Raw genomic sequence first — 21,133 nt, forward strand, 5'->3', positions numbered from 1 at the left:
CAGATGGAGGGAATTGAGCCTAAGAAAGGTGACTTGCTCAGGTGTGGCAGCCGAGAGGAACAGCTGGTATTTTAATGTAGTTTTATCTGAAGCCAGATTTTATTCTGTCTATGCAATTCCAGAATGAGATGTTCAGAACCACCTTGGCCTCCAAGAGTTGATAGTAAGTGGTTTTTAAATGGAAAGGCTCCATCTGAAGCCTGGCAGAACAGCATAACAGTTAAGAGCACACTCCTTTTTAACTTGGATGGACTTCAGTTCCTAATTCCTGTTGCACCTTGCTGTGTAATTTCGGGCCATTTAGCCTCCTTGAACCTCAGTTTTCCAGTCTGTACAATGGTATGGTGAAACCTACCCGCAGAATGCCGTTTTAAGGATTTGGTGACATAAAGATGTCAAGTGCTTTGCAGGGTATGCGGCACACAGTAGGTGTTTAATATCACTGAGATGCTGGCTGGGACAGAGTGGGGTGTGGTGTTTCTTGCATTACCAGTACCCGTCTCTAGAGGGAAGCAGGAGCCAAAGAAAAGGGCCCTTGGGCTGTCCCCAGTGGGCTGTGAGTTTCAGGTCTCTAGGGACCCTGCAGCACTTTGATCAGAATAAGAAAGATCAGTGAGGTCAAACAGGAAGTCGTCTGGAGATAGGGGAGCCCTTAGGAGTCTTTCAGCACAGCGGGGGAGACTGGGACCCAGAGACAGAGAAACAGTGGGGTCAAGGCGAATAAGGGGTGCTTCTTGTAGCAAAGTGAATAGGTGTCCAGGAGTGGCAGGGACATTTTCTGTTTTAGTACAGAAAAATTACTCCCTCCTACCCTTAGGTCTAACCTAAGCTGCAGCTGGCAGAGTGGACAGGAGGCTGTCTGTGATGTCACAGAGTGAGGGAACTGGGGAATATTGGGGACAGTGGGGTTTGGATTGAACCACAAAGGCAGGGAGGAGGGAGGACATATGCTGAACCCCTCCCCAGCAGTCCATCCCTTTGTCCACCATGCCGTAATGTCCACTGTGCCTATCAGGTCGGCTGGAGTGGTTCTGCCTCACATGTCTTTTACCCCTTTTGGATTAGTAGGCTAGCCAGGTGTGTTCTTCTTCTGGGGCTGCTAGAGGAAGACACAGCAAGCCCCACTGTGAAAACACATTTCTAAGCCCCTGTTAGTGTCCTATCTGCTATGTTTTCATTGGCCAAGCAAGTCACATGACAATTTAGTTCCTTCTCCGCAGGAGGGGGATGTTGGTGAATTCCCGACTGCTGCCACCTCCTCTCCTGTCCTGGCATCTGTGCTATTGTGGCAGAAACCAGCCCCAGAGTGGACTGCAGATTCTCCCAGTGTGATTAGATGGGGCCCACCCAGGTAATTGTGAATTATCTCAAGGTCACTGATTAGCAACCTTAATTGTATCTTCAACTTTAATCTTTTGCAGTGGGGTCACACTCTGTCTACCACGGTGTTTAAACACTTGTATCAAGAAAATAAAAGAATGAAATAATTTCCCAATTCTAAAAGCTGGAAAAAGAACAACAAAGTAATCAAAAGGATGTATCAGATTGAAAGCAGAATTTACTAGAGTATTAAAAAGCAGATCTAATTAATCAAAATCTTTTTTTGAAAAAAATTAACAAAATAGAAATACTATGTAGCTTAATCAGGAAAAAAAGGAGAAGGCACAAATACATAAAATTAGAAAGAATAAGGGGGAAATAATTGTTGAAACAAAAGAAATTTTAAAAATCTTGAGAGTCCATAATATACTTTCATGTAAAAAAGTTTGAAAAACTATGAAGTAGATAGTTTTCTGGGAAAATACAGTTTATTAAATTGATTGCATTAAAGATAGAAACTATCAATTTCTGTAGAGGAAATTTATTAAGCAACTATTCTCCCCCAAATAGGCAACAGGTCCAGACGGTTTCACAAGGAGAGTTTCACCAAGCTTTTAAAGACCAGTTACAGTACTACATAAATTGTTCTAGAGCATATAAAATAAAACTTCCAAATTCTTTTCATGAAGCAAGTGTATATTGATAACCACATGTGATAGGGATAATACAAAAAGAAAATTACAAGGCAATGTCACCTACCAATACTGATACAAAAATTCTCAGTAAAATATTGTGAAAAGAATCCAACCTCATAGCATGAAGTTAATAAATCATGGTCAGGTGAAATTTATCTGTGGAATGGAAGTTTGATTCGATATGAGTAAAGAAACTGTGATTTTTTTCTTATAGATGCTGAAAAAAGAAAAAAGAGGGAATTGATGGATATTATATTAATATGATAAAATGGCACTCTCTCTCTCTCTCTCTTTAATTCTACCTCTATGCCTTTGTCCTAAACCCAGCTTCTTCCTTAACTTGCAAATACTGGAGCTATTTAAAATCAGGAATGAAGCACAGATATCTACTAACTTTAACATTGTAGCGGTGGCATTAACCATTGCAATCAGAAAAGGTAAATCAGAGACATAAAAATTAGAAGAAGAAGAAATTAAAGTATTTCTACCTGCAGATTACATAATAGTATTACTGGTAAACCATAGGAAAGCAAAAACAAAACTACTCAAACAGTGAAAGAATTCAGAGGGAAGCAAGGCGTACAATTAGCACACTGAACTCAATAGTGTTATTATTTGTAAGCAATAACTAACTAAAACAATAGTGAGAGAGAAAACTTCATTTACAATAGCAACAAAAGATAAAATACTTAGGAGTAAAGTTAATAAGAAATTTGCAAAATTAATATAAAGAACACTTGAAAATAGTCCTGATAGCCAACAAAGTAGGTTTGAACAAATGAAAAGCCATTGGTTGGTGGCTAGGAAGAATCAATGTTATAGATGTGTCAGTTCTTCCTGATTTATAATTTTCCCTAATTTGTAAATTTAGCACAATAATGATGAAAATAACATCAAGATTTTTTCTGAAGCTAGACAAATTGATCCTAACATTTACATGAAAAAACAAGCAAGAATAAAACAGGCAGACTCCCCAGTGGAGTAGAATAGAAAGTTCAGAAAGAGACACAAATATATATGAAAATTTAGTATATGATAATAAAGGTGTCATCTCAGATGGATGATTGGACCAAAGATATTCTCCTTAATAAATATGCTGAAATGACTATATAATCATTTGGAGAAAGTGTAAAGTTAGATCCATACTCCTTAAATACATAATAATAAATGCCGAATGGAACAGGTTATACTTCTAATGTATAATGCCATACAAGCAAACGAAGAAGTGTGGGTGAATTCCTCTATAAACTGGATGTAGGGAAAGGCTTTCTAACGACAACCCAAAGTCCAGATTCAATGAAACATTAATAAACTTGACTTGGAGGAGCTAGTATTTCTAGTATATAAACAGCACTCAAAAAATTAATGGGAAAAAGAAAAAAGAGTGGAAGACATAAACAGATAATTAATAAAAACATATAAAAATGACCCTTAAACATATGAATAGATGTTAGTCTTCACTCATGGTAAGGGAAATGCAAGTTAAAACCAAAATGAGATACCATTTCTCACCTGTAGGATTGGGAGAGGCTAAACAGTTGCTGAGGGCATGAGGAAACAGGTATCTCAGATATCGTATACTCTTACAGAAGAGAACTTGGCAGCATCTTACAAAACTGTATATATCTTTTCCATTTGGCTCAAAAGTCCATGCTGAAAAATTAACCCTAAAGGTACACCGTATTAATCTGTTCTCATGCTGTTAATAAAGATATACCTTGGCCTGGCACAGTGGCTCACGCCTGTAATCCCACACTTTAGGAGGTTGAGGAGGGCAGATCACCTGAGGTCAGGAGTTCGAGACCAGCCTGGCCAACATGGTGAAACCCCATCTCTACTAAAAATACAAAAATTAGCCAGGCACTTTGGCGGGCACTTGTAATCCCAGCTACTTGGAAGGCTGAGGCAGGATTGAACTCCTGAGTTCAACCACTTGAACTCAGGAGGTGGAGGTTGCAGTGAGCTAAAATGGTGCCAATGGGGAAAATGTGAATTAAACAATTGGTGACTCTGGGTAAAAGGTAAATGGGAGTTCTCTGTATTATTCTTGTGACATTTCTGTAAATTTGGAATTATTTCAGAAGGTATCCAAAAAGCTAATTTGTTTTCTCCTTCCTCTCTCTCTTTTTTCTTTCTTCCCTTCCCCCTTCCCCCTTCCCTTCCTTTCTTTCTTTCACAGAGTCTCGCTCTGTTACCCAGGCTGGAGTGCAGTGGCGTGATCTCAGCTCATTGCAACCTCTGCCTCCTGGGTTCAAGTGATTCTCCTGCCTCAGCCTCCCTAGTAGCTGAGATTACAGGAGCACGCCACCACACCTGGCTGATTTTTTAATTTTTAGTAGAGATGGGGTTTCGCCATGTTGGCCAGGCTGGTCTTGAACTTCTGACCTCATGTGATCCACCTGCCTCGGTCTCCCAAAGTGTTGGGATTACAGGCATGAGCCACTGCGCCCGGCCAATAGGCTACATTTTTTAAGCTTAGTTAGATGTGACAATATATTTAAAAATAATAAGACATTATTCGGTAAGGGGGAAAGGAAAAGAGGACAGATCCTCTGGTGCAATCACGAACTTTAATTGGAGGCAGCTTTTCCCATGGTGGCTTTTTTAGGAGCTGGAGTGACTCTTGCTTGGTGGCACAGGATGGCTCAGACGTCTTCTCCTCCTTCAGGGGAGTTTCCGAATTAGTCTTCATGACTCCTGTCCACCGCCCTCTTCCTCATGGAGACACCCCAGCAGCTGTGCAGCCGCCGGCTAGAATGCTCAGGGCCTCCCAATGAGGCATGGCTGGAATGGCCAGTGCTCCTGGCAGTAGCGGTTTAAGTTTCTCTTGTAAAAATTTCTTTGGGAAGCATATGCATTCAGATCTGAAAGAAGAAAGGAAAAAATTATGCTGGGTGAAGGCCTTTGAATTGGTCTTGGATGAACTGTTCTGGTTGTTTGTATCCTTTGCTGATCATTCCTCAGATTCTTGAATTCCAACGGACCCAAGGCAGACCCTAGCCTAGGACTTGGAAGTCTTTTGTGATAGGAGGAGTTTCTTGCAGTGTGTTTTGTGTTGTGCTACCTTGGTGGCTTCAGTGACAATAGGCTGTCTTGCAAAGCACAGTGACATGGAAGGTAGGAGACTTGGGCCCATCCTGGCTCTGACACTTACGTCATTCCCTAGTGCACTTGTGGGAAGTCCCTCTCCCTCCGTGAGCCTCACCCCTATGGGGGGTGGGAAGGGCAGAAGGAAGGAGTGGGTGAGCTAGTGGGGTTCCTACCTTCTCAAGCTGGATTCAAGCAGAGCTGTTCCTCTTTGATCTTTTATAGAAATTGGATTCTGTGAAATGTTGTTTTCAAGGGGGTTTAGTTGTTAGGAGAATTCAAAATGACTGGGTTGGATAATCCTTAGTTCTCAACAGGACTCCTGGGGTGGTTGTGAGTTATGTGAGACCACCTGGGCATAGAACTGGTGCCCAGCAATGTGGGTGCATTTCTTCTTCCTGGGCTGTGCCACTGTCCTGGGATTGGGCAACTGTTCTTCTGTGACCCAGAGGCATTTCACCCCCAGTTGAACTAAACTCAATCCACAAGTGTTTTCTGGCATTGTTTACTTGCCATGCACCTGGCTGGATCTGGGGGCATAACAGGGAACAAAACTGATGTGGGCCCCTGCCCTCCTGGCACTTACTGTTTAGTGGCCAAAGTAGACATCAAGTAAGCATATGAAAAATACACGTGTAAGATGATGCCGCCAGGTGTGGTGGTTACACCTGTAATCCCAGCACTTTGGGAGGCCAAGGTAGGTGGATCACTTGAGGTCAGGAGTTCGAGATCAGCCTGGCCAACATGGTGAAACCCTTTCTCTACTAAGAATACAAAAATTAGCCAGGCATGTTGGTGGGTGCCTGCAATCTCAGCTACTCAGGAAGCTGAGACAGGAGAATCACTTGAACCTGGGAGGCAGAAATTGCAGTGAGCTGAGATTGGAGATTGCACCACTGCACTCAAGCCTGGACAACAGAGGGAGACTCCATCTCAAAAAAAAAAAAAAAAAAAGATGATGCCACAAAGCCTTGAAAGGAAAGCATGGATATGTGTGCCCTTTCCCCCAAGACCTGCTCCTCCTCCTGCACTTCCTAGCTGGGAATATAGTGGAGTCAGGTCTTAGACTCTAGGGTCTCCCCAGTGTGCTCTGGAATATGACTGGGGCTGCTTGATGGGAGCAATTCCATCTCCCCATCTCGCTTAGCTGAAGTATCAATGGGGTCTGGTTATCAGGACCAGGTTCCCTGTCTGGGGGTTTCTGGTCAGTGTTAGGACCCCAATTTGGGACTCACCCTCAAACTCACTGCTGCTGGAGGAAGTGCTCTTTTTTGGCTGGATCAGGGGCGTTCTCAAAGGCAAATGGGAGACTGCGTTAATGCGCTTGGGATTTTGTCTGTCAAGCTCATCCTTCTGAAGCTGCAAATCTGGCAGTGAGAATTCCACAGGGTCATGTGGGGAGGTTTAGGTGAGATCACGGAAGTGAAGGTGTTTTGCAAGCTCTGAAGCAGCGCACACAGGCAAGTGGGAGTTATTATGGGGTGGGGGTGTACCTGAAACTACCACCTCCTGTCCTCTGAGGGCTTCCCTCACAAGCAGGTGCTGGATTCCAAGTGTGTATTTAAAAATAATACATTGTATTTGTACGTATTTATGGGCTACGTATGAAATTTTGTTACAAGCATAGAATGTGTAATGATCAATTCAGGGCAAAGTATGTATTCCTTTTAAAACATTAACTTTTTTCCATTTATAAATGTAATGCATACGCTTTATAGAAAAGTTAGGAAATATTGAATAGTATAAAGGAGGAAAAAGTGCCTCCAAACACCTCTTCCCCAAGTTATTATCACAGTTTCGGTCTTTTCCTATGCATATTTTACATAGTCCACCATATCCTAAGTATTATGGATGAATTTTACTTATTTATTTATTTATTTTTTGAGACAGGGATCTGCTCTGTTGCCCAGGCTGGAATGCAGTGGTGTGATCATAGCTCACTGTAACCTCGAACTCCTAGGCTCAAGCAATCCTCCTGCCTCAGCCTCCGGAGTAGCTAGGACTACAGGCATGTGTCACTGTGCCCAGCTAATTTTAAATTTTTTTTTTTGTAGAGAGCAGGAGTCTCACTATGTTGACAGTTGACAGGCTGGTCTCGAACCCCTGGCCTCAAGTAATCCTTTGGCCTCAGCCTCCCAAAGTGCTAGTATCACAGTTGTGAGCCACCTCACCCAGCCCTGCATTTGACTTTATTCGTATACATTATGGCATAAATATTTTTCTCATGTCACTAAATTTAAAAAATGGTTGTACAATATTCTAGTTTTTGAATAAGGTAAGATTTATTTAACCAAAGTTCTAATGTTGGATTTTTTATTATTTATTTATTTATTTATTTTTTTTTGAGAGAGTCTCACTCTGGTACCTAGGCTGGAGTGCAGTGGTGCAATCATGACTTACTGCAGCCTCGACCTCCTGGGCTCAAGTGATCCTCCCACCTCATTCTGAGTAGCTGAAATTACAGGTGTGTGCCACCATGCCTAGCTAATTTTTTTTTTTTTTTGAGATGGAGTTTCACTCTTGTTGCCCAGGCTGGAGTGCAATGGCATGATCTCGGCTCACCGCAACCTCCACCTCCCGGGTTCAAGTGATTCTCCTGCCTCAGCCTCCCGAATAGCTGGGATTACAGACATGTGCCACCATGCCCAGCTAGTTTTGTATTTTTAGTAGAGATGGGGTTTCTCCATGTTGGTCAGGCTGGTCTCAAACTCCCAACCTCAGGTGATCCACCTTCCTTGGCCTCCCAAAGTTCTGGGATTACAGACATGAGCCACCATGCCCAGTCCGGCTAATTTTTTATTATTTGTAGAGGTGGGATCTTCCCATGTTGCCCAGGCTGGTCTTGAACTCCTGGGCTCAAGTGATCCTCCTGCCTCCCAAAGTGCTGGGATTATAGGTGTGAGCCACTGTGCCCGGCCCAGATTTTGCTACCATAAATACTGTTGTGATGAACATTGTTGTATATGAGACTTAGTCTTTATATACTTCTAGGTTTCTAGAAGAACAACAAAGAAATTTGTCAATAGTCTGAGCTGTGTTCTGTGATAGGCAGCTCTGTCATTTATTAGCTGCATGCCTTAACTAATTGCTTAACCCTCACCTGCCTCTTCATTGATATCTGCAAAATGGCATGCTCAATTTGAATACTAATGTCCGCTTCTTAGAGTTATTGTGGGGATTAAATAATATCATTTTACTGTTAAAATGTGAAATATACACTCTGAAACAGTAAGGGATTTATCTGATCACAGCTGGGTCCCCAGTGCCTAGACAGCGCTTTGCATATTATAGGGTTTCAGTAATTATCATCATTCTTACCTTGGGAAAAGGCATTGATATTTTTAAGGTTCCTGATTTTTATTGTGACTCTACTTCCAGGGAAAGTATTTTAAAGGCCCTCACATGTGGATTTCTGTCAAAATACATCATTGTACTATCCTGTCTCTCAGTGGGACTCTGCCAGGTTCCTGGCCATCTGTGCTCACCCCTTCCCACCTGTGTGAGTCCTAACTTTGGCTGATTTTGACAATAATGCTTCTTTTTTTTTCTGTCTGAAATTGTTGATTTTGATCCCTGATATTCTCTGCTTGATCTCTTTTTGTGGATCTTCAAGAAGGTTTTCATTACAAACTGAAGGCCAGGGTGACTTCTCTGTCTCTCTTCCCTTGACATGGTAGCCTAGGAAGTCTCATATTCCAGAGGCCCTGGCTAAAGATTAAAAGGGGGGGGTGGCTGGTTTGTACTAGACTTTGTGCAAGCAAGAAATACATTTTTATTTTGTAAACCATTGAGATTTCAAGCCTTATTTGTTTTAGCAGCAGAACAGACTCTATCCTGATCAACGCCTATATATTGTTTCTTTATGTTGAGTGCCTACTCTGTGCCAGACCCTGAGCTAGATGCTTATTTATATTGCCTCATTTTACTCTCCCAATGATCCTGAAAAATAATAATGTATTGTGAATATCCCTGTTTTACAGGCAAGGACAGTGAGACTCAGGGAGGTCAAGAGACTCGCCCAACTTCTGTGGCAGAGCTGAGATTTGAAATAGCATGTATTGCTCCCAAAACAGGGATCTTAACCACTATTTTTATAGTCTTTAATCCAGTGCTTCTCAAACTATCATGTACATTCAAATTTGCCTGGAGATCCTGTTGAAGTGCCAGTTCTGATTCAGTAGTTCTGGAACGGGGTCTGAAAATGCATTTCTAACAAGCTCCCAAGTGATGTCAATATTGCTGGCCCGTAGACTACACTTTAAGAACAAGAGTTTAAGCTCTCTTGTTTATTGGTTTGAGTACTTAGCCATCCAACACCCACCTCATTTTAAATTGAAATTATCACTCAAAAGATGAAGGCAGTTTGGGGGTATCCCAGCAGGCAGAGAGTGAGCAAAGTGAGGTTTAGAGAGGCCATGCAGAGTGTCCTTATCTGATACCTACTTTGGGTTGATGGCTTGTGCTCTTGGGTTTGACTGGGAACCTTGGAGTCATCGATGACATAGGGCTCCTGACAGTCCCTGCAGCATAAACAGAAGATCTTCGAGATCAGGTTTTGGTGGGCTGCTGTTGGAGGCAAAGGAATGAGGGGCATGGGTTCTGGAATCTGAATTCCAGATGCCTATTGGAAATTGACTGTGGTGGGGGTATCATTGGGTCAGCCTTTCCCAAGGTATTAGTATAATACTCCTCCCCTCTCCCAGATCTTCTGTAGCTTCCCATGGCCAGCAGATCCTTCTGCCTAGGTCATTTTTTCCTATTCTGTACGAAGTTTTCTTACCCATGGAAAGGAGTTGAAACTTCTACTCTGCCAGCTTTGTCTGCAGGGGTGCCTTGTTGAATCAGCCAATCTTGAGTTTGAGTCCAATTCAACGGGCTGGGCTGTTTCCTAAGTAAACATAAGACTGTGGCTGAAAAATGCTAGTCCTTCACCTGTGTTCACACTCCAGATAGGATCTGATGACAGCAAAATCCCACCTCATGCAGACATGCACGTAAACGTGCTCAGGTTTCAGATAGCTCTGTGTCCTACCCCATTAACAGATGCATGTTCTTAGGTGGATTCTTTACCCTTTTTGAACCTTACTTTTATCACGTGAAAAATGAGAACAGCAGTGCCTACTTTGCAGGAGTAAAGAATCATATATATGAAAAGTAGCTCCTGTGATGCTAGGTATATGATAAGTACTCAATCAATTGTCATTCCATTTCCCTCCCTTCTCTTTATGTAGCTCACTGGCTTCAAATGATCCCAGCTGGTCCAGGTCCTATGGAAAGGAAGCATATGGACTTGTACGTTTAAATTCTGGTTTTGCCACTAATTTGCTGGAGGGCTTTGGGTAGGTCCATGCTTCTTTCTGTGTCTCAGGCTTCTCACCAGTAATAAGAAGTTAGGCTGGATGATCTCTTCAAGGATCTTTCTAGTTTTGAAGGTCCAGGATCATAAGGCCTTGCTGTAGTCCCAGATTCCTTTGTGTATCAAGTTTTTCAGATCTCTGGATACATTCTCTTCTCACTCCCCTTCTCGTGGCAAAACCCCCCTTTAAAAGGAAATTCTTATCATGGTATTGGTTAGGCGTCCCTCACAATACCTAATTCACTTTGCTTTGTGAGTTTTGCCTTCATTATAGGCACTTGAGTCCCATTTTCTCTACTGCCATACCCTGGCCTGAGCCACCATCATCTCTTGCCTGAGTTACTGCAATAGCCTCCTAACTGGTTTCCTTCTTTCTCTTACCCTGGACTTCCTCCATAATTAGTACGAAAGTTGGGGTAGTTCTGTTAAAATGTATCATGTCATCCTTCAGCTCAAAACTTCCAAGGATAGGAAAAAGTGAGTATAGTAGATGGAGAGATATCATATGGAAGGAAGAAATGGAAACTCAAATAGAATCAAATAGAAATTCTAGTTTTATAAAAACCAGTACCTGAAGAAAATATGTATTGGGTAGGTTTAACAACAGATTGGGCAAAGCAAAAGCAATGATCAGTAAACTTGCAAAAAAGGTCAATAGAAATTATCCAAACTGAAACAGAGAAAGCAAAAAATATTTTAAAAAGATGAAGAGGGCTGGGTGTGGTGGCTCACGCTTGTAATCCCAGCACTTTGGGAGGCCGAGGTGGGCGGATCACGAGGTCAGGAGATCCAGACCACGGTGAAACCCTGTCTCTACTAAAAAATACAAAAAATTAGCCGGGCGTGGTGGCGGGCGCCTGTAGTCCCAGCTACTTGGAGAGGCTGAGGCAGGAGAACGGCGTGAACCCAGGAGGCGGAGCTTGCAGTGAGCCGAGATTGCGCCACTGCACTCCAGCCTGGGCGACAGAGCGAGACTCCATCTCAAAAAACGGTGACCGAAATTGCGCCCGCCCACTCCAGCCTGGGCGACAGAGCGAGACTCCATCTCAAAAAAAAAAAAAAAAAGATGAAGAGTACCCCACTGACCTTGCGGGATGCTACCAAGCTGTGAAACATACACGTGTTACTGGACTCTTAGAAGGACGAAGGGCAGAAAACATATTTGAAGCAATAGTGGCTGAAAAGTTACTAAATTTGATGGAAAGCATCAACATAAGTACTCAGTGAGCACCAAACATGAAAAACAAAAAGAAAATCACAACGACCGGGCGCGGTGGCTCATGCCTGTAATCCCAGCAGTTTGGGAGGCCGAGGCTGGCAGATCGCCTGAGATCGGGAGTTCGAGACCAGCCTGACCAACATGGAGAAACCCCGCCTCTACTAAAAATACAAAACTAGCTGGGCGTGGTGGCACATGCCTGTAATCCCAGCTACTAGGGAGACTGAGGCAGGAGAATCTCTTGAACCCGGGAGGCAGAGGTTGCGGTGAGCCGAGATCGCGCCATTGCACTCCAGCTTGGGCAACAAGAGTGAAACTCTGTCTCAAAAAAAAAAAAAAAAAAATTCACACCTAGGCACATTTTAGTCAAATGGCTAAAAAGTAAACTAAAGAACAGGCTGTTAAAACAACTGGACTAAATAAAGATGAAAAAAAGAACCCGTAAACCTTTCACTTCATATTCCATGAAAATATCCTTCAATAATTAAGGCAAAATGAAGACATTATAAGATAAACAAAAATAGAGAGAATTTGTCTTTAGAAGACGCAGGCTGTTAAAAATGCTAAAAGATTGAAGGAAAATGATACCAGATGGAAATTAACATTTATAGAAAGGGATGAATAGGATAAGAAATAGCAAATATGTGGGGTTAAATGTAAACTTTTTTTTTTTTTTTTTTTTTGAGACAGAGTTTTACTCTCTCACCCAGGCTGGAGTACAGTGGCGTGATCACAGCTCACTGCAGCCTCAAACTCCTGGGCTCCAGTGATCCTCCTGCTTCAGCTTCCCCAGTAGCTGGGACTACAGGTGTGCACCATCACATCTGGCTAATTTTTGTATTTTTTGTAGAGATGGGGTCTCCCTATGTAGCCCAGGCTGGTCTTGAACTCCTGGGCTCAAGTGATTCTCCCACATTGGCCTCGAAAGGTGCTGGGATTACAGGAGTGAGTCACTGTGCCTGGCCAAAAAGATTTTTTCTCTTAGTCTTTCTTTTCTCCAAAATTGTTCAATGGTTTCACATATTCCTCAGAAGAAAAACCCAAGTTCTCACCTGGCTCTTAAGACACTCTGTAATCTAATCATCCTTCTTCTCTCCTGTCCACCCACAACCCTCATCACCAACTCTGTCTTCAATTCCTTCAATTCCCCAATTCCATTTGCCCCTCTGCTGAGTTTTAAAACACAGCAAGCTCTCAACTCAACAATTTGTGCTTATTTTACTCTCTGCCTGGAATTCAGTTCTCTTAGATAAGAACATTCTGTCATTACCTTCAAGTCTTTGCTTAAATGTTGCCTTTTCTAATGAGACGTTCTCTGTTGTATTTAACATTATACCCCCTTGCCCAGCACCCCAGCACTTCCTAATCTCTTCCTTGCTTACTTTTCAAACATTTTCTTTCTCTTTCTTTCTTTCTTTCTTTCTTTCTTTCTTTCTTTCTTTCTTTCTTTCTTTCTTTCTTTCTTTCTTTCTTTCTTTCTTTCTTTCTTTCTTTCATTTCCTTCTTTCTTTCTTTTTCTTTCTTCCTTTCTTTCTCTCTTTCTTTTTTCTTTCTTTCTTTTTTCTCTCTTTGTCTTCCTTCCTTCCTTCCTTCCTTCCTTCCCTCCCTCCGTCCGTCCGTTCCTTCCTTCCTTCCTTCCTTCCTTCCTTCCTTCCTTCCTTCCTTCCTTCCTTCCTTCCTTCCTTCCTTCTTTCCTTCTCTCTCTCTTGCTCTCGCTCTCTTTCTTGACAGGGTCTAACTCTATGCTCAGGCTGGAGTGCAGTGGCACAATCATGGTTCACTGCAGCCTTGAACTTCTGGGCTCCTCCTGCCTCAGCCTTCTGAGTAGGTGGGACTACAGGTGCATGCCACCATGCCCAACAAATTCTTAATTTTTTTTTTTTAAGAGAAGGAGTCTCACTCTATTGCCCAGGCTGGTCTTGAAATCAAGTGATCCTCCCATGTTGGCCTCCCAAAGTGCTGGGATTACAGGTGTGAGTCACCATGCCCAGCTTCATTTCCTAATACTCTACATAATTTGCTAAATTACCGTGTTTAAAGTCTGCTTCTCCCCACTAAATTAGAAGTCACATGAGGTCATGGATTTTAGCTGTTTGGTTTACTGCTCTATTCTCAGTGTCTAGAGCAGTACCTAGTGCAGTGTGGGAAGTCAATAATTGTTTGTAGAATAAAAATTGAGGGTGTTTGTAGAATAAACTAGCATTTATTCTTGTCTTGAGTAAAAGCATTTGCAGGCCCTGGGGGCAGTAGAAAGGTGGGTGGTAGTTTTTGTGCCAGGAATATCACAAGCTGTAGAACAGCTTACCTCATTTACGTGCTAAGCTACCTCTGATGGTTTCATAAGTCAATTTCAGTTTTGCTCTCTGTGTACTGGTTGGGACTATTTTTCTTCCCCGTCCGCTGCAAAGCATATCTATCTTCTTCCCATGTTCCCTATTTCGTGGGATGATCCTATTATTCACTCTGTCTCTAGATTCAGAAGCCTGCCAGCCTCCTGCCATCTGCTCGCGTTCATCAGTCTTTGAACTTTACTTTCCAAATATCTCTTCACTCTGTCTGCCCAGTCAATCCTTTGCCATTTCCTTCACCGTAGTGTAAGCTACCATCACTTCTCACCTGGACCACTGCTTAAACTTTCTCATTGGTTTGTTTGCCTCCACCTAAACCTAGAGTTATCTGGTAGACATGTAAATCCTATCTCTCTTCTGCCCCAACAACCCTCTGCCCCACCAATGGCAGATCCAACTCCTTTTGTGATCCCCACTGTTATTCTCTTCAGCCTCATCTTCTCTGGGTTGCACTCACTGCCCTACAGCCATAAGAGATGCTGTATAGGCAGCTCCCCCAATCACCTTTTACTGAATGGATCCTGTTCACATCCTGTTCCCCCTACCTGGGATGTGCTCACCTCAACACGTCAGTCGTCAAACTCCAGGATTCAGCTCAGGGGCTACGGGAAGGCATGGGATAAGTTAGGAGTCCCTTCCTTGTGCTCCCACAGCACTCCCACGCTGGCCCACCATGTTTTCCTGTACACAGTCTGTTATTGTACAGTGACTGCCCTACTCATGGTAAATGCTCAATAAATACTTGTTGAAACGTTGTCTTGTAACTGCCTATTGTTGACAGTCTGGATACTAGTTCGTGAGCTTTTTTCTTTTTCTTTTTCTTTTTTTTTTTATTTTTTGAGACAGGGTCTCACTCTGACACCCGTGCTGGACTGTAGTGGCACCATCAGGGCTCACTCCAGCCTCAACCTCCCAGGCTCAAGCGATTTCCCTGCCTCAGCCTCCTGAGTAGCTTGGACTACAGGCTCGCACTACCATGCCCGATTATAGTTTTTTTGTTTTTGTTTTTGTTTTGGTGGAGATGGGATTTTGCCATATTGCCCAGGCTCGTCTCGAATTTCTCAGCTGAAGAGATCTCCTGCCTCAGTCTCCAAAAGTGCTGGGTTTATAGGCTTGAGTCACTGAGCCCAACCAAGCTTTTTTCTTTTTTTTTTCTTCATTTATTTAACATGTATTTACTGAAAACTTGCCATGTGCCAGGTACTGTTAGGTGCTGGAGATATAGCAGTGAACAAGACACAAGATAGACAAATGTCCATGGAAGCAGGGACAGTATTTTATTCACCTTTTTTTTTTTTTTGAGACGGAGTCTCGCTCTGTTGCCCAGGCTGGAGTGCAGTGGCACAATCTTGGCTCACTGCAAGCTCCGCCTCCCAGGTTCACGCCATTCTCCTGCCTCAGCCTCCCGAGTAGCAGAGACTACAGGCGCCCACTACCACGCCTGGCTAATTTTTTGTATTTTTAGTAGAGACGGGGTTTCACTGTGTTAGCCAGGATGGTCTCGATCTCCTGACCTCGTGATCTGCCCGTCTCGGCCTCCCAAAGTGCTGGGATTCCAGGCGTGAGCCACTGTGCCCGGCCTTTATTCACTTTTGTATCCTCAGCACTCAGCCCAGGGATGGGCACAGAATAGGTACTTTATACATATTTGTTGAATAAACACATGAACCTTCTCTGACTGTTGGAAAAAAACCATGCCCAACAGATCTCCTTTCTCCCTTCCACTAACTGATTTTTAACTTTCTGCACATAAGCTGTTCCTTGTGGTTAGATATGATGCAGGCTAGACACATACAGATGTCCCCATTGTGTGGATTTTTTGGTCAAAGTGGGGGCACTCACTAGGTCCATTTAGCTCCAATCTCCAATAGTCTTTTGGATCTGCTGCCAGGTGAGGTGTTTTTTTTGTTTGTTTGTTTGCTTTTTTGTTTTTCCCTAGACCTAGTGTCAGTGTCATGGGAATTTTTTTTTTTTAACGTGATTTGAGCTCTGATGTATTTCACTGAGCTCTCTTTAGTGGATTTATTTCATTTTCCTGTAATTTATAAAGAAATAGAAATTTATATAGGCAGTTAGATCTTTTGTTTTGGAGATGCACCATTTAGCAAATATCCTTGCCATTAATCTTCTTCTTATTCTGCTACTTGCTTTAGTTTCAGTTGTCTTCATCCACTTGTAAAAATGCTTGCCTCACAGGGTTTGGCTTTGTTCCAGACTGCCTTGTATATGTTGAATGTAGAAGGAAGCACTTCATAAGAAAGGAATGGAAGCATAGCTCTGACAAGCCTCCACCAAGAGTCAGCCCTGAGTGGTTGGAGTTTTGTTGGAGTGGTAATTGATTTGTCTAGAAGAAATTGCTAAAACTTGGACTTGGGTCCCTCTAAACCTTTGTCAGCATGTGTTCTGTCTTGGTCAATCATAAAAGAAGGTCACTTTTTTTTTTAGCTTATATTTGGGAGTCAGTAATTTTCGGGTTTTTGATCATATGGCCTATTTTAGGCTCTGCTTGGCCAAGAAATTCAAGACACTGCATAAGTAGAAACTGTTTATCAATTGTAGTGTACTCTTTCCTGCTTGTCATGGTCTCATCTGCATTAACGTTGTTGCCTCTTCCTGGAAAAACTCCTTATATATACTCTCACTATAGGTACTCTCATGTATTTGTCTTAATAAATGGCAAAAGTTCACTAGATGACTTAGGATTACTGTAGCCACGATGACAAAGTTTTGATGTCAAAAATCAGATTTAAGAGGAGCTCTAGAGAAGAGAGAAGACAAAAATGCCAAACATAAATAGAAGGCTTCTTTGTCTGGAATGCTCTGGCCTCAGGAAGAAAAAGATAAAAAAGACCTTACTCTTACTCAAACCTTCTGACACCTATTTTCTTTGCTTCTCTCTTTCTCTCTCCACCCAACTTGATCTTTACCACCCATGTATACTCCTCTTATTCCTCTCCCTGGCTGCCCATATAAACTTTTTCAGGGAGTATTTTTCTAGAAAAGAACAATCACATCGCACAATACCCACCTAAAACTTCTGCACTGAAGGTAGATTAAGAGAGGCCGAATTTAAACTCTGAGTAAGAGTTGAGTTGGGTAAAAATAGAATCTTCCCAAATTTCAGAACAAAAGAAAGTTTGTTTTGTATATCCTGTGTAATTCAGGATTCTGTTCATTACTTATTGTCTCGAACTATCATATTTGTACCAATTAGTTCATTTCGTTGTTGACCTTCAGGCCAGGCACAGTGGCTCACACCTGTAATCCCAGCACTTTGGGAGGCTGAGACAGGAAGATTGCTTGAGTTTTGGAGTTTGAGACCAGCCTGGACAACATACCTCATCTCTACTAAAAATCAAAATTTAGCTGGGCATGGTGGTGTGCACCTGCAGTTCCAGTTACTCCGAGGCTGAGGAGAGAGTATTGCTTGAACCTGAGAAATCAAGGTTTCAGTGAGCTATAATCATGCCACTGCACTCCAGCCCAGGCAACAGGAGATCCTGACTCAAAAAAAAAAAAAAAAAAAAAAATGTTGACCTTCAACCATGGGGAAAATGCTTAAGAGTAGCAGGATGAAAAATGTCAGAAGATTCAAATAACCTATCTATGCATAATATTTTAAAAAATGGACTTGAGAGGGTAAGAAAAATAGGAAGTATGCCACATGAAACTATTTCAAAAGATTTTCTCTTAAGGGTAGATAGGGCAAAGATTCAAGAATAACAAACAAAATGATGAATCAGTAGGTGACTTAATAGACTTCAGGACACTTTCAAAGGACATTCTGGGGCAAACAAAGAGTATAAATAAAAGGAGCCCTTTATGCAAAAGCTCATATCTAAAATAGAGGATTTAGAAAAAATCAATTGGAATGGGAAATTCCATTAGTGTAGATATCTTGATCATTTTCCAAGAGTCCTAAAATGTTAACTAGAAATCAAGATAATCTTATGGCCTACTAGATAAAACAACTGGCCCCTAAAATAAAGACAGGACCTAAATCTCCTCTGTTCTTTAAGAATCTGGAGTCTGTGGAGAACACTTGCACTTACTGTATGCAGAAAGGCCATTAGAAGAACTAATGTTCCATGTCAGAAGGACAGCTGTCCATATCTGCCTGCTGAGTCTTTCTGAGGAGACATTTGCACTTAACACTTTCCTATTTGGCCTCTAAACTCCCAAGGGTCATTGTCTATAAATATAGATGAACAGCTATACTGCTTGCTTGTTGATATGGTTTGTTTCTTATGTGGAGATCAGACTCTTCTATTCCAACTATAATTAAGACTAATTGTTCTGCATGATGAATACTTAGACCATTCCAGTGCATGATTCTACAGCACCCACGGTGGACAATGTCTTCTTACACAGAGTCTGAAGGGCTGAAACCCTTCTTGAGGGTTTAACTACTAGTAGATGAAACAGACTTCTGAGGATTCTGAGTTGAACAATTTAAAGTGCCTTTTTTTCCCTCACCTTGACTGACACAGCAAATCATATAGCCCACATCCTAGGGTACACCTGACCAATTTAAACCCCTTAGCTCGAGTAATTATGGATCACAGAAACCTTCGGGTTTTATTTTAGCTAATTAGGGGAGTCTGCACCATTGCTAACACTCCCTGTTGTGCCTGGATTAATATCACAGATGAGGTTAATCTATAGCTAAGCCCAAAGAAAAAGCAGCCTGGCTATCTAAGGTGGATGGTTATGCCAGGCTTTCAGATCTTTTTGAAAATACTTTTAATTATCATTGTCCCTTTTTTTTTTTTTGAGATGGAGTTTTGCTCTTGTTGCCAGGGTTGGAGTGCAATGGTGCGATCTCGGTTCACTGCAACCTCCGCCTCCTGGGTTCAAGTGATTCTCCTGCCTCAGCCTCCCGGGTAGCTGAGATTACAGGCATGCACCACCACACCTGGCTAATTTTGTGTTTTTAGTAGAGACGGAGTTTCTCCATGTTGGGTCAGGCTGGTCTCGAACTCCTGACCTCAGGTGATCTGCCAGCCTTGGCCTCCCAAAGTGCTGGGATTATAGGCGTGAGCCACTGTGCCTGGCCTTAATTATCATTGTCTTGCATCATTCGGGTTCTGTTGTCCAGAGAGCTGAATGCTTTTATGTAGCCTCTGGTTTGACAAATGGTGAAACAAATGATTCAAAGACAAAAATGAGAAGAAATGAGGCAGACTGATACTCAAAATGAAAACCAGATCTCTGTACATGGGAAAATGGAACTGTGTTTTCAAGAAAAGCCAACGACAGTGGTGAAAATCTGGACAATCTTGGAGGGCCTTTCCTGCAGCTTTAGTTGAGGGAAACCAGAAGGCAGATAATGAGAATAAAAAGAGAAGCTCCCACATTCCTAGGTAAGGATGGATTGCCCTGTAACCACGGTAACAACGAATCCTCAGAACCTGTGTGACACCCATTTAATCTATTAATGAAACTCCCTTGGTAACCATCCTAACAGACACATGCCCGTAGGTACATTTCATAGCTAAAGGTCTACCATTCCTAAACACTGCTGCCTCTGAAACACCAGCAGTCCATGAACTCAACACCTCCCAAAGCCCCTTATGCATCAACCATGAGCTTTGTTCAGAGACTTTGCCATACAAGCACAGTTCTCCCTTGTTTAACCAGAAATAAATTCAGTTTTTGTTTCATGTAGTGAATGGAGGCATCTTCCACCAAAGCAGCTTATGGATATACAAGAAAATGTAGTTATTCAAATTCTCTTTCTCTCTTTTTAATACAAATGATAGCTTACTATACACCATGTTTTGCACCTTGATTTTTTTCAATTAAAAATAAACCGTGGAGATCGTCCATATTATCAGCAGGGATTTGAAGCGTAGGTTTGTTGACACCCCGTGCTAATGCTGTCTCCACATCTTTACCAGACAATTTTGCAAGAAAGAGGGTGGTGGAACCGCTTGCTCCTCTGTGTTGACAGCAGAGAGCTTTGAGATTTTGAACCCTTTTCAGAAATGAAAAGGCTCTTAGGGAGAGCAGTGTATCAGTCACAAGCACATTCTCTGGGGGTATAATTCTTGGAGATCTACTGTTAGCTAGGAAATTTAGAAGAATTTATAACCTCTTTGAATCTCTGTTTTCTGACCTGTAAAATGGGGATGAGAATAATAGTATCTACAATAGAAGGTAGTTCTGAGGATTAAATAATGATGGAAAGTGCTTAGCACAGCTTTCTGGTGTGTCGTAAAGGCTTAATAAATACAAATGAAGGTTCTGATGCTGATGAATATGTAGGGGAGATGCCTAGGGGATGTGTGGCACTTCTTGCACTACCAGTGACCCCCTCTAGAGGGAAGCAGAAACCAAAGAAGAGGGCCCTTGGGTTGTCCCCAGTGGGTATGAACTTCAGGTCTCTAGTGACCCCATTGCACTTTGATCAGAAGAAGGATCAATGAGGTCAAACAGGAAGGCTTCTGGCGCCGCGGGCGGGGTTGGGGGAGGTCATTCAGCACAGGCGGAGACTGGGACCCAGAGAGAGAAACAGTGAGGTTAGCGCAAATGAAGGATGGGGATTGCTTCTTGGAGCAAAATGAATAGGCGTCCAGGAGTGGTGGGGACATTGTGCCTTTTAGTACAGAAAAACTATCACCTCCCGCCCTTTGGTCTAAACTGTGAGCCCCACTCACCTGCAGCTGGCAGAGTGGACAGAAGGCTGTGATGTCACAGAGCTGGGGAACCGGGGAATGTTGGGGCTGGGGGGTTTGGACTGTACCACAACAGCGAGGAGGAGGGAGAAGTTCTGCTGACCACGATGCCATGCTGTCCACCAGACTGTTTACTGGGGCACAGGTCCTGGGGCCTCGGGAAGCACCTAGAGGATGGCCAGAAGGGGGCAGTACAACACTGGACGCTGTAGATCTGGGTGCCATTCTGTCTCTGTCCGCCCACTGGGTAGTAACCTTAGGCAAAGGGACTTCACGCTCAGGTTCTCCCTCTGCAATATGGGAATAATAATAATTTTTTTCTTTTTTGAGACAGAATCTCACTCTGTCACCCAGGCTGGAGCACAGTGGTGCAATCTTGGCTCACTGCAGCCTCCGCTTCCCGGGTTCAAGTGATTCTCATGCCTCAGCCT

At 42.7% G+C, this 21,133-nt stretch overlaps 1 protein-coding gene across 7 annotated transcripts; it reads right to left on the reverse strand.

The window, feature by feature from the left end:
• Nucleotides 1-4,566: 4,566 nt before the first annotated feature.
• TEX48 (testis expressed 48) lies at nt 4,567-20,838 on the reverse strand. Of its 7 annotated transcripts, XR_009215154.1 has the most exons (6): nt 20,685-20,838; nt 19,812-20,519; nt 9,883-9,990; nt 9,546-9,622; nt 6,338-6,469; nt 4,567-4,879 (listed from the first exon to the last, which is right to left on the reverse strand). XR_009215154.1 is itself a non-coding variant. In XM_058445088.1 (5 exons), exons 2-5 carry the CDS (start codon nt 9,884-9,886, stop codon nt 4,776-4,778), a joined length of 363 nt encoding a protein of 120 aa, XP_058301071.1. In that variant the 5' UTR covers nt 9,887-9,990; nt 14,586-14,706; the 3' UTR covers nt 4,577-4,775. The 7 variants fall into 7 exon arrangements, 1 of the variants encoding a protein (XP_058301071.1); XM_058445088.1 differs by lacking the exons at nt 19,812-20,519; nt 20,685-20,838 and adding an exon at nt 14,586-14,706 and having other exon boundaries at nt 4,577-4,879; nt 9,546-9,668; XR_009215151.1 differs by lacking the exons at nt 6,338-6,469; nt 19,812-20,519 and having other exon boundaries at nt 4,577-4,879.
• Between the last annotated feature and the right edge of the window lie 295 nt (nt 20,839-21,133).

Source organism: Hylobates moloch, unplaced genomic scaffold (assembly GCF_009828535.3).
Source record: "Hylobates moloch isolate HMO894 unplaced genomic scaffold, HMol_V3 SCAFFOLD_10, whole genome shotgun sequence".
Taxonomy (NCBI): Eukaryota; Metazoa; Chordata; class Mammalia; order Primates; family Hylobatidae; genus Hylobates; species Hylobates moloch.

Coding starts and splice junctions, on each gene's coding strand:
- TEX48 (XM_058445088.1), bottom strand. Junction 6,470..9,545: donor GCACAAGCCATCAACCCAAA/GTAGGTATCAGA, acceptor TCTCACTGCCAG/ATTTGCAGCTTCAGAAGGAT. Junction 4,880..6,337: donor CAGCAGCAGTGAGTTTGAGG/GTGAGTCCCAAA, acceptor TTCTTCTTTCAG/ATCTGAATGCATATGCTTCC.